Source organism: Salmo salar, chromosome ssa08, assembly GCF_905237065.1.
Source record: "Salmo salar chromosome ssa08, Ssal_v3.1, whole genome shotgun sequence".
NCBI classification, from domain to species: domain Eukaryota; kingdom Metazoa; phylum Chordata; class Actinopteri; order Salmoniformes; family Salmonidae; genus Salmo; species Salmo salar.
The window spans coordinates 15,205,243-15,217,972 of NC_059449.1; the positions used below are offsets into that span (position 1 = coordinate 15,205,243).

The 12,730-nt window shown below is 44.1% G+C and overlaps 1 protein-coding gene across 2 annotated transcripts in view; it reads right to left on the reverse strand.

Moving 5' to 3' along the window:
- LOC106610261 (probable E3 ubiquitin-protein ligase HERC3) overlaps nucleotides 1-12,675 on the reverse strand; it is a 35,733-nt gene extending 23,058 nt beyond the window's left edge. The window contains exons 1-12 of one of the 2 annotated variants that reach the window (XM_045722816.1): nucleotides 12,422-12,675; nucleotides 11,047-11,405; nucleotides 7,730-7,889; nucleotides 6,934-7,010; nucleotides 6,585-6,806; nucleotides 6,245-6,336; nucleotides 5,813-5,943; nucleotides 5,361-5,524; nucleotides 4,277-4,350; nucleotides 3,084-3,208; nucleotides 2,769-2,828; nucleotides 1,189-1,300 (exon numbers count right to left, since the gene is read on the reverse strand). In XM_045722816.1, the coding sequence (XP_045578772.1) occupies nucleotides 1,189-1,300; nucleotides 2,769-2,828; nucleotides 3,084-3,208; nucleotides 4,277-4,350; nucleotides 5,361-5,524; nucleotides 5,813-5,943; nucleotides 6,245-6,336; nucleotides 6,585-6,806; nucleotides 6,934-7,010; nucleotides 7,730-7,889; nucleotides 11,047-11,272 (1,443 nt within the window). In that variant the 5' untranslated portion in view covers nucleotides 11,273-11,405; nucleotides 12,422-12,675. The remainder of the gene's footprint in view (nucleotides 1-1,188; nucleotides 1,301-2,768; nucleotides 2,829-3,083; nucleotides 3,209-4,276; nucleotides 4,351-5,360; nucleotides 5,525-5,812; nucleotides 5,944-6,244; nucleotides 6,337-6,584; nucleotides 6,807-6,933; nucleotides 7,011-7,729; nucleotides 7,890-11,046; nucleotides 11,406-12,421) is intronic. The other variant, XM_014209505.2, reaches the window with a different exon arrangement.
- Between the last annotated feature and the right edge of the window lie 55 nt (nucleotides 12,676-12,730).

Here is a 12,730-nt window from a genome sequence, read left to right on the forward strand (position 1 = left end):
AAGATGCAGTAGATTGGATAGAGTACAGTTTACACATATGATATGAGTAATGTAGGGTATGTAAACATTATATAAAGTGGCATTGTTTAAAGTGACTAGTTATACGTTTATTGCATCCAATTTCTAATTATTAAAGTGGCTAGAGATTTGAGTCAGTATGTTGACAGACAGAAATGGCTTTATGTCCTTGGATTCAAATATTGCATTTGAGTCAAAACATAAACCACGACTCTGTATGATAGGGTTGCCATGACAATGACCCTGTAAAGGGGATTTGTAAATGCTATTATTCGCTCAGTCATAACACATTTATGAGTAGATGGATAGAACCAAGTAGCTTAACAGTCAAAACCCGGGGTACATCTCAATTAAATCTAGAATATTTAATGGTGAAACAGCCACGTCTGTTTTCTATATTACAACAAAGGAGTTACTGCAAACAACAGTTGTTTCCCCATCACTGCACGGGCGATAGAAGAGCACATGTACTTCTTTCTTTTTTTTTACCATGCTGCACGACGCTCCTCAGCTCAACAAAAACAACAACGGTGGTGGGGTGGCCAGTGGCGCCGCTTCCCCTACTGCAGATTCCATCTTTAAAGCTGCAATGTGTCATTTTTGGGCGACCCAACCAAATGTACATATAAATGTGAGTTATTGATCTGTCATTGTAAGCAAGTTAAGAAGCGGTAGATCTATGTGCACTATTTCTATGCTTCCCATTTTTAAGTTGAGTTTTTGCGTCTTTTACTTTTGGTTTTGTACACAAGCTTCAAAAAGCTGAAAATACCAATATTTGTGGTTATGGAAAATATATTTCACAGCGGTTTAGATGGTACAATGATTACCTACACTATACTTGCTTGTTTTGTCACGTAAACTGAAATCAGGCGAACTATCTGAATTTTAGCAACCAGGAAACGGCTGATTGATTTCTACATAGTGCACCTTTAGTGTCTAGAGTGTTTTCTCCTTATCTCCTTTCCTTCCCCTGCTGCTATGTGAAAGAACCAAAGACCTGAAACCCAGTGGTCATCGTTCATATTGCTTTCACTGTGTTTTCATATCAGTGCAGATGATGGAAGGAGGAGGCCACTTTAACTACGCATACCCAGGTTTTTGAGCATAGGGAGGGTCCCGCTTTCAGGTATTGGGATAAGACATGGTACAGGAGAGTGGAGACGTTACCTGCTCCAGTAGTCTGGCGAAGGGCGGTTTACTGAGTGTCTCAAACAGCAGGCGGACCGAGTTGAGATCGATGCCAGGGACTTTAGGGTTGGTCTTAAAATGGCTGTCATCACTGGGGGAACAAACAAAGAACAAAAGAGCCTTTAAGACCAAACCCCCCCCAAAAAATTACCAAACAGAAAAACCCATGATAAACTAAACCAGACTTTTCATCAGTTTTAACTGTGGCGCTTAAAAGGGAAGTTCCGCTCAAAATACAAGAACATCCCTTTTAAAACTCATCAGCAGAGATATAAATAAATGGCTGGACTAAATCCATGTCTTTGTGTAGAACCATTGATGAATAGAAGACACAACACGTTCCTCTGGGTTAGATAGTCCCTAGTTTATATTCTAACTGGGCATGTAGCAGTTGTGTGAGCCCACTGCAGGGTATAGTAGCTCTAAGACCTAAACAGAAAAACAAACACACCCCCAGGAATGAACAGGGACCATACATTAAGTCTAGTCAGAGCCTCCAGGTATTTAAGCCCATTCCAAACCACATTCACTGCTTTATCTTGTGAACTCTGCCAGGGGTGGTGTGTGTGTGTGTGAGAGAGAGAGAAACACCACAAAGCCCAGAAAACTCAAAGGCATGAAGGACAGCGACTATTTACAGACAACCTCCAGGTATAAAAAATAAAAACATAATTAAGCCATAATAAACCAGATTTGGGTTTGTGTGACTGTTTGGTAAACAGAGACTCCGACCAGAACGATAAGCACTAACAAGTAGAGAGGCGTTATGCTAGCCAGGGAACAGTGGTTCTGTACCCACCGGAATCAGGCAGCTTTGTGGCATGCTGTGTGTGTGTGTGTGTTTCATACTCTAAGGGTCCAAATTGAGCCAATTAGTTTTAGGAACACCGTGCAGCCGTTCTTGGGCGACCCACATGATGCCATCACAAATGAGTGACCTCCACAAACAATGACAGATGTGAGATTGAGAACATAACATACTAACAGCAACACATTGTCAGTCTCTCAGCCTCTCAGTTGAGTTAATGGCTTAACCTGCCAGTGTTTTATATAACTGTTAAATCCAGTAGGTTTTAGGACAGGCTGCTTTAGCAGAGAGGGCAGGACATACAGTAAGGTGCTTATTGGTCTTCTCTAGTCTAGAGGACACCATTACGCTGATGGGGTCGGAACTAGGGGTCGTTCCCATGAAGTGATGGGCATCTGGCGGAGAATCAGCACAAAATGGCCACCCCTCCCTCATACACGCCATCTGCGCTTTATCTCCGCACGGATCTCTAATGGAATGTCAGTGTGTCTGTACAGTGTGTCTAGATAGGATTATTTCCCTGGAGTCTCTTCCCCTATGGTCAGCAGTTCTGAATTGTAGGCACATGATGGGAATGAGTGTTGGTCGGACAAGGACATTAAGGACATGATTTTGTCCTCTGTGAGCGCTCTGCCTTTTCCCACAAGACATAAGAGAGAGATACCGGGTGTGACGCAATACTCATGGCTTCCTTTCCTGGTCTCCTTCCAAACAGGTGAAATAACTGGATAGGCTGTCGATCAACGCTCACCTCTCATCCAGGAAGCTGGCGTTCCAACAGGCGGCGGAAGACAGCAGGAGAATGACGTCACTAAAAGCAGAGGGAGACCAAGACATAAATGCAGGAAATGATATCAATCAATTGAAACAAGATCAAACGTATACCAGTCTTCAGAGTGGTATAGAGCTTCCAGCTGCTGAAGCCAAAAAGGGGCACCACAGGATCATCGTCCTGCTAAAAGAAATGTCATTCTCTGCATAGGAAACGATAAACAATTGTTCACAAAAAACACATTTTCAAGATAAATCGAATCGATTCCCCAAATAACTCATATCACTGACTTACTTGGTGATAGTGGAATCTGTGCTGTCTAGGAGTTTCATCCTCCACGTATTCAGACTGGCATCATTTATCAAAGAGATGCTTCTGCTGATGTTAGTGACGCGGAAGTCTTCAGGAGCGGTGGAACTCTGTAGAGGAGAGAAGGGGGTCAGGGGGTAGTCAAGGTAACGTAGCACATCAGCTAGTCGGCTACATTTAGCATTGTTATTCTCGATAGCGCTTCCACTGTAGACATTACAAGGCTATCCAGAGACGTGTGTTTTGGGTTCATTCCCTTTCCCGCTTGCAGATAAAATAAATACTCTGAGAGGTCCAATTACATTGTAGGGAGAGTATCTATCTGTGTGTTGGTGTTATCAAGTCACATGCCTGGCAATCAACAGGAGGATATCCGTTGTAGACCGATGTAGCCTACTTGGGGTGCATCACAGTGATATCTCATTCACTACTTCCCACAAATCTAAAAGCCTTGGATTGGTGGATGCATCGGCTAGAGGGAGTTTCCACCATATTTATTATACCAGTCTTTTCTTTCGAAACAAGTGAACAGGTGCACATTCTGGGAGTTAGGACAAATAATTGGGACACAGCCTTGGTCTTAGATCTCTCTGTCCAGAGCAGAGACTGTCCAGACATTCCAGCTGGTCAATAACTGGAGCAACAGCTCCACCTAATGGCAGGAAACTAGAACTGACTCACTTAATGAAAACACATTAGCATCCTTCCTCCCTACTTGGTCTATAGCAGAGCTCTCTAACCCTGTTCCTGGAGAGCTCCCGTCCTGTAGGTTTTTTACTAAAACCCTAATCTAGCACACATGATTCTATTAATGAAATGGTTGACAAGCTGAACCAGGTTAGTTACAACTGGGGTTGGATAAACAACCTAAAGGAGGGTAGCTCTCCAGGAACAGGGTGGAGAACCCTGGTCTAAAGCATATTCTTCCCATCCCTGAAAGAGAAAATCTAATGTCTTTCAATTCAATGTCTGGGCCTGTACTCATAAAGCGTCTCAGAGTAAGAGAGCTGATCTAGGATCAGGGCCCCCCCTGTGCATGTGATCTTATTCATTATGATCTAAAAGGCTAAACTGATCCCAGATCACTCCAATTCTGAGATGCTTTATGAATACGGTCCCTGTACTATTACATCAGTTAATGACCAAAAGCGGAGAAATTATTCTGTGAAGTCCTTTACCTTTTCATCTGAGTACAATAGGAAGTTATGGTCCCCTCCACAGTTGATTTTTGTAATGGCATAATGATCTGGCCCTAGAAAGAGGAAAGGAGAGGAAAGAGTTACTGACTGTTGGTTTAAATTGGCTAGCTCAACAGCATTGTGGTTTATGCTTATAGGAACAGTTTATGCTTATAGGAAATAGCTCCTGAGTGAGTTTCCCCTTGGGACAGATCTAGGATCAGCTTCCCTTCCCCCCAATTCTAATCTTAACTATTAGTGGGGGAAAAATGCTAACCCAAGATCAGTGTCTAGGGGCATCTTCACCCTACACAAGCATTTTCCAAACTCCAAAAGGTGCATGTTTTGGTTTTTGCTGTAGTACACAGCTGATTCAAATAATCAAAGCTTGATGACGAGTTGATTATTTGAACCAGCTGTGTAGCGCTAGGGCAAAAAACTAAATGTGCACCCCCTGGGTTCCCCAGTTTGGGAAACGCTGCCCTACACCGAGAAGCTCCATACATGTTGATTTAGTCCACTAGATGGCAGGAAAGCAATACAAACTAAGCAATCCTCCTCAAAGACCATCAATCAGTGTGTTAAACACTGAGAATCCTGTTTCATAGACCTCTAACTCACTCACAACCTAACACAGGTCAGTCTAGAAACATCCGTGTTGCTGAAATAATGTCAAACATTTTACCACATGGGGATATTTTGGTACTATTTCATTCTTTGAACATTGAATTTATCCCCTTCATAGACTTTTCAATACGCGTGGTTAATAAGCGTATTATAGTGATCTAGTGACCTTTCTCCCTCCAGTCATAGTTTTATATACAGTACATTATATGACTCACTGAACAGGCTGTAGACGTATCTGAACGAGTCCTTGCACTCGTGTGCTGTTCCTTTCAACGTCCTAGTATGCCTTCTCTTTAAAAACCAATTATAATCACTTTCAGAATGAACAATTGTACATAGCTATAAGATGTCTCCATTGGTTGAATAGACATAGTGTCTAAAGTTTAGGATCATATCTCATGGCTGGCTTCTCAATAACTGACTTGAGAGGCACAGGTGTCGTGAGTCATCCAGTTACCTGACATATGACGAGGACTTCCTGTGAGCCTTCCTGTGAGGCTGCTTTTGACAGGAAGCGGGCTTTTGATGTCACCTCGTGTCCCGGTGCCCAGCTGACCATTGGTGTTACAACCGAAAGCATACACCAGACCGGAGGAAGGCACAAACGCCAGGGTGTGGTGTCTGAAAACGAGACGGAGAAGATAGAGAGAGAGTATGAGGAATCTTGGACAGAGAAGGCAAGTAGTCATACCATAACTTATCTGATGTTAACCTGTTCTGTACTCGATTGTACTGCTATGCTATGCTTTGCTAGGCTTTCGCTTTGCTAGGCTTTCGCTTTGCTAGGCTTTCGCTTTGCTAGGCTTTCGCTTTGCTAGGCTTTCGCTTTGCTAGGCTGTGCTTTGCTAGGCTGTGCTTTGCTAGGCTGTGCTTTGCTAGGCTACGCGACCAGGCTACGTTGTGCAGTACCTGCCACAGGCAATCTGGGAAACCTCGCTGCCCATCAGCTCCTGCACCTGTCTGGGTAGAGGCTCGTTGTTGGTGGAGTCATGACCCAGTTGACCACGGGAGCCGTCCCCAAACGTAAACAAACCCCCATCCTGTCAATCAAACACAGAGCGAGGCTTCAATTACAATAAAGGAAGTGAGGAGGAATGCTAAAGGACAGTCTGTCATAGCTCAACACAACTCCACATGCATATTCCTCACCCTCCAAAACAAACATGAGAATTCTGCAAAGGCATGAACACGTTCAGGGATTAAAGGTTTTACGAGACAGCAGGTCCTTTTTCAGTACTGTGCCTTCTCAAATCCCACCATCACCTGACGACTATATGACAGCTTCATTACGTGACTATAAACACATAGACAGATATGCAGCAGGACAGTTGTCTTCCCCACCTTGGTGAGGGCAGCTGTATGCTCGTCTCCACAGCTGATATAAACCACTTTTTGGGATCTGAGGAACTTGATGTGGCAAGGAACAGACCGGTCTGTAGAGAGGAAGTAACACACACACACATATTCCCGTGTTACCTTCAGAACATCACATTGCTTTATATGAAGGTCTGCTTATGAACTGCTTACAAGCCATCATTCATTTAATCACATATCGGAGAAACGATTGGGCATTTGGACCCATATAGCTATGGGTCTGTAGTCCAACAGGCTTCCTCAGTCTATTGAGGTGCATTACTTCTCTCTACGTGTGTCTCATCGACGTATTAGTTAGTTAGCCTACCCTGTTTGTCATTTAGCCCCAGCTGTCCGGCGCTGTTCTTGCCCCAGCCGAACACGGCTCCAGAGAGGGACAGGGCGAAGCTGTGGTCTCCCCCAGCGGTGATCTGAGCCAGGGGGATACCTGACAGAGACTTGAGGGGCTGGGGAGACAAGGTGCTGGGCTCTCCCTTCCCCAAACCCAGCTGACCGCTCGAGTTCTGGCCCCACGTGAACAGCTGACCGTCTGGGAGAGAAAAGAGGGGCTTAGCCTAGCATTAGCCTGGCATTAACCGTTAAGCTAGTAACTTTGGTGTGTAGCGCTACAGTATCAGTGGAAGTGTGTGAGGTGTTGCTGTTGGCTTCATTCTCACCTTTAGAGAGGGCGATGCAGTGCTTGTTGCCACACATTATTTGAGAGATGCGATGCTCGCACAGCTTCTTGATCAACCTGAGAAATACAGGAGCTGCATTGAGTTGTGAGGCCAATGCCTGAACAACTGTGCAGTATTGGGCAGATTTTAACCAACTACATGCAATGTACAGTTAGCTTTACAATCCCTGTATAATCAACATCTAGAACACCGTACGAGTTGTAGCCTTTGTAACCCTCCCAGCAAAGACAGTACAGTATGAAGAAACTGCTTCTCCAGAAACTGCTTCTCCAATAGAAACCCCCGATCACACTGTAGGTGACGCCATGGTGACATTGGCTAGCTAAGCCCATGCGCAGAAACCCGTCATCGTGTTGAACAGTCATCTAGCGCTGAACTGTGCAGGCCGTCAAATCAAAGGCACTCCTTCGATATAAAGTAGTATTTGACGAAAATTAAAACGTGTCAGTTTGTCACTTTCACGAGGTTGGAGTAATAACATGTTCAACTACTGAAGACATTGGCTCAAATCTCGGTCGTGCCTTTAGATTTCGAGAAAAATTAACCACCAAGAATTTCTCACTTCTCTCATTGACTTCTCAAACCCAACCTGGTCTGTTTCATAAGCCTTCCTGGAAGAATCGCTATGTTGCGGCTCTGGTTTTAAAAAGTCTATGGTCCTAGCATTTAGCCATCACATGCAGTTCTCACAATTCCATTGGTTTTCATGTACCTCTTCCAGTAGGCTATTCCTCAGCAAAGCTTCAATAATGTATGTTCTAGCATGCTGGGTCACCTGGGGATTGGGACGGTCTCCTCAGCGGTCCCCAGACCCAGCTGGCCCCCTCCACCGGCCCCCCAGGCAAACACCTGGCCCTGCTCATTCAGCGCCATGGAGTGGGCCTGGCCGCACGATACCACCCCTATCTTCTGGGTGTCCAGGGCCACCACCAGTTCTAGAGGGTAAGGAGGAGGGACGAAGGGGGAGGGAGGAATGGGGAGGGAATGACAGATTTTAGTCAGGCTCTCTAGAAAGACTAGTATCTGTAATGAACGATCCACATCTACAAATGCACGATCTTAATTTGATCACCCGGTTGTTTCAGGAAACGTCCTGCATAGCAAGACACGCAAACTTGTAGTCTATTCAAGGTTTAAAAAGGCTTCTAAAGTTTATAATTTTCACTTTAAAATGTCTGACTTTATTTGCTCTAACTAAAAATGTATCAACCACTACAAAAATGGACATTAACTATAACCCACACAAGAATCCACATTTCTGGTTGCTGCAGGATTATTTTCCTGCTGTGAGAAACTGGTCAAATTAAGATCTTACACCTGTACCAGTTTTAGGACTGGTGCATCTTAGACTATACTGTGGATGGGAAAAGGAAGTGTCTTTTCTCAATGTATCCTCTAGTCTGTTCTGCTGGTATGACCATTCTAGAAGGGTATGCTAGGCCTTTGTCTGGAAGCCATAGAGACCAAACCCACTTCGAGTATTTAGTGTGGATACACTATCTGACCAACCATCTTCTGGAATGTCCCAGTGCTTTCTAACTATCTAGCTCCACATTTAAGTTTCACTTATCATGGAGGCATGTTAGGAAGAAATTAAAGCAAAATAAACAGGGGTTAATGTCAGTCATTTCTTATCTGATATTTTCAATCACTCTTGGAGAAAAACACTTCTTTATTATTTAAAAAAACAAACAATATGTCTCAGCATTAGGCCTATAGGTTTCATCAGACTGCTTTGCTTTCAAATTAAATTATTTCATTTGTGTCTTAAAAATGATTTACCTTAACATTATACATTTTACCTCAGCACTTTAGCAGCTATAATTACAATTAAATATCATCTGAGAATTGGAAGTCAAGAACACGTGTGTGATGACTAAATAATGCATCCCAACAAGTCTCCTCCTGCCGTGCCTCAGTTCCAGTACACAGATCTGTGTGGCTGACCGTGTAGCCTAGAGAGTGGTTGGGTGGTGGTGGTGGTTTGCATGCGATATAGCAGTGAGCAGCAGCTTCATTGGAATGCGGGCACGCACAGCACAGTAGAAACCAGTCATAAGATGAAAGGAGAAACATACTTCACAGCATACAGTATTGTACTGCAGTGTCATACAAATTTCCTGTGTGGCAGAAATATACCATTATAGGGCATTTAGTCTCAAAGTCTTATTTGCCAGCAGCATACCACCCTGCATCTCACTGCCGGCTTGTCTCTGAAGCTAAGCAGGGTTGGTCCTGGATGGGAGACCAGATGCTGCTGGAAGTGGTATTAGACGGCCAGTAAGAGGCACTCTTTCCTCTGGTCCCCCCAAAAAATATCCCAAAGCCCCAGGGCAGTGATTGGGGACATTGCCCTGTGTAGGGTGCCGTCTTTCGGATGGAATGTTAAATGGGTGTCCTGACTCTCTGTAGTCACTAAAGATCCCATGGCACTTATCGTAAGAGTAGGGGTGTTAACCCTGGTGTCCTGGCTAAATTCCCAATCTGGCCCTCATACCTTCATGGCCACCTAATCATCCCCTGCTTCCAATTGGCTCATTCATCCCCCCGTAACTATTCCCCAAGTCGTTGCTGTAAATGAGAATGTGTTCTCAGTCAATTTACCTGGTAAAATAAGGATTACATTTTTTTTGGGATTATTTACAAAACAACAGATTGGCTTTGCTTAACATTGAAACCTTAAAAACAGGCAATCTTCAGTTGCTACATCAATTTTTGGACTTGTAAATTATATCTACCCATCTGTTCTTGAAAAATATAACATAAATAAGTCATGAGCTTTGTGAAACAGTCAAACCCCATCAGAACCCCAAATATTAGCTTGTTTTATTCCAATGTTTGCAAACATTGTAAATGTAAACAAACACTGCATAGCCTCTAAACATGCTTAAAACTATAAGTTGGATATGTTGGATGGTCAGTCCTTTCATACATAGCTCTGCCTGTGATTTTGAGAGCGTTTAAATATCTCCAGGCCCATTCCTCAGCTTTTTACCAAAATAGAGGTGGGGTGACTGCTTTGTTGTTTCAACTAAGGATTGACGCTTTAAAGGGCTAATTCACCCAAAAACAATATTTCAGTATTTTGTCCATTAGTCAGTCCACTGTTAATATAATTCAGAAAAAAGTATAAAATGTCACCAGTCAAGTTAAGACTGATCACTTTCAGTACAGAGAAGAAAAACTGTATCCTTTCCTTTGCGTATGGTAAGGCTGGTGTTATCGGCCCAACTGGTCAATAAATAGGCCTATTAAATGAAATAGTGCTCTGAGAATGACTGGTGGCAAAGGGAGTACTTCCAACAATAATCAACGTTTCGTGGCAGTTTCCAGAAGCAGTCGTCAAGCGTATGGTTGTATGGCTAAACATAAATATGACCCTTACCCTTCCACCCACCCACACACACACGATGCAAACAGAGCAGATCATTGGTGCCTGAGATCTCATTAAACAGCCATGTGAGTGACAACACACTCCTGAGTCCTAGAAATAGTGCTCCTCCAACCTATCAACTCTCCTGGCTTAGCCTAGGAGCCAGTGAGCTACCAGTAAGGATTCATCCCAAATGGCTCCCTATTTCCTTTATAGTGCACTACTTTCACACTGTAGAAGTAGTGCACTTGATAGGAAATAGGGTGCCATTTGGGATGCAGCATAAATGTCATAAATAACATGAGCTTTAAGATTGTCATACCTCCTTCCTCCCAGGCATTATCCCTCTGTTTAGTAAATAGAACCTAATCCACCATGAATTCATATAGTCTGCATTGCAAAAGAGATTAAATGCTACTGTAGTATTAAGAGGGGGGATCTAAACAAACGTTGTGACACAGGTATAACGTTTCATTATAGTAGAGAACAAATCTGCCAATCTGCTCATTGGCAGATTTCCCTGCGCTTACACGTTAGAGTTGCAGCCAAGTACAATAAGATGTAATATCCCACTAGATTGGGCATTCAGTATAGCAGATTTTTTTTTTATCCACCCACAATATCAACAAACACAGGTTGTACCACAAATAAACATCAAACAGTGTTAGCTTGTTAGCTAACATCTGCAGATTGCTAATTGGCTTGTACTGGCAGCTTACCTGGCGAGTCCCCCGGCTTGTCGTGGCCCAGCTGCCCACAGCGGTTGGAGCCGCACGTGTACACTCTCCCATCACGCAACAGGAATAGCGAATGGCGCCCGCCGCACGCCACCTCCTTCAGGCCGCGCCCATTGAACGCCTGGCAGCTCCGGGGTTCGCACACGGGGTCCCTCGCTCCGCCGATACCCAGCTGGCCCTCCACAGTACTGCCCCAGCACAGCATCATGGCTTAGAGTGGGAAGGAGGGAAGGAGAGAGAGAGCGATGGAGGGATGGAGAGAGTGAAAGACAGGAGGGGAAGGAGGAGAGCTTCAGGCTAGAAGGCGGCCCTGCCTTCTCCCCTTGGTGTAAATCACAAGCCTGGAAGGGAGAAACAGGGGAGAGGAGGAGAAGGGTGACAGATGGTAGTCAGATCACATCATTGGCCATAACAGTGCACTCATCATTTTATTTGTTGGATCATGTTTTAAAAATGAAGCGTGGCTGGGTAAACACTGCGGGGGGTGGAGCCTGTCGCCCGCTGTGCGTGTGTGACGTGAGCAGTGAAAAGATAAGGTGGAAGCACCAGGAGCTTGTTTAAATAAACCCAGTGCCTCTGTAATCCCTGCTTAAGCAGCACCAAACTGTCCTGCCTTAACGCAATCCACTCCCAACGTGCGCGCTATGGACAGAGTTAGCCAAGGTGAAGGCAGAGAGAGACTGCTCTAAAGGTTCGGTGCCCTCTTGGAAGTAAACATGGAGACATGGGCCCCTCCTTTCCTTGGAAGTCAAGTGGCACTTTCAGTTTACAAATACAATCTGTCACGCTCAGACAAGACACGTCATTAATTCTGCATGTGTCATAGTTACGTATGTGGCTTATAGCTAGATAGAGGCCTTATGGATGATGATAGTTGTTGTGATGGTTACGACAGAAAGGGTGTTACATTGACAATGAATGAATGTGCAAGGGATGATTCCCGAGCTTGCGTTAGCAGATGGGTATACTTTGGCTGACGTAAGATTCCAACTATTGCTCTATGCTTACATCCAATATCGTCTGGACGGGACCACTATATGGCTGTATAGCTACTGTAAGTTATATAGTTAGCTATAGCCTATAACTATATAAAATAGTTACAGTAGCTAGTCAATCGTGTCAACTCCATCGTCTCCGCTAGCGGTCGGTAACTAGCTATACGGATAAAAACGACAGCTAACGGGTTGGGCTTAACGAGATTTACAAATGCGTCCATTTCGCAGAATACTAGCAAGCTTGCCATATTTAGCCAATCTGTCTGCATTTCACAGACTCTTCAACGTTCAAATATAGAAGTGTAAACAATTACACAAAACGTAGCTACGTGATTTAAAGCAAAAAATGGCATGCGTTTTACCTGTAGAGATGCATTCCTGAATTCCACTAGCTGGGCGTTTCGACAACAAGGAAGTTGTGATGCAGGTTGATGCTCTTCGTCACTCAACACGTGACTTAGGGTTTACACTTCTATACCCACAAAGTCAGATCCCACAGCCATAAAATTGCCCCCCCCCAAAAAAAAAATGCAGTTTGGTCTTCATTTAAGACTCCGTTAGGCATACGTTTAGCAGTATGGTTAGGTTAAGGTTTTACATCACATTTTATGAAGAGATATTTCAGATTAGGGCGGGGTTTATGACTTTGTGGGTATTCAGTCTAGTGGCGA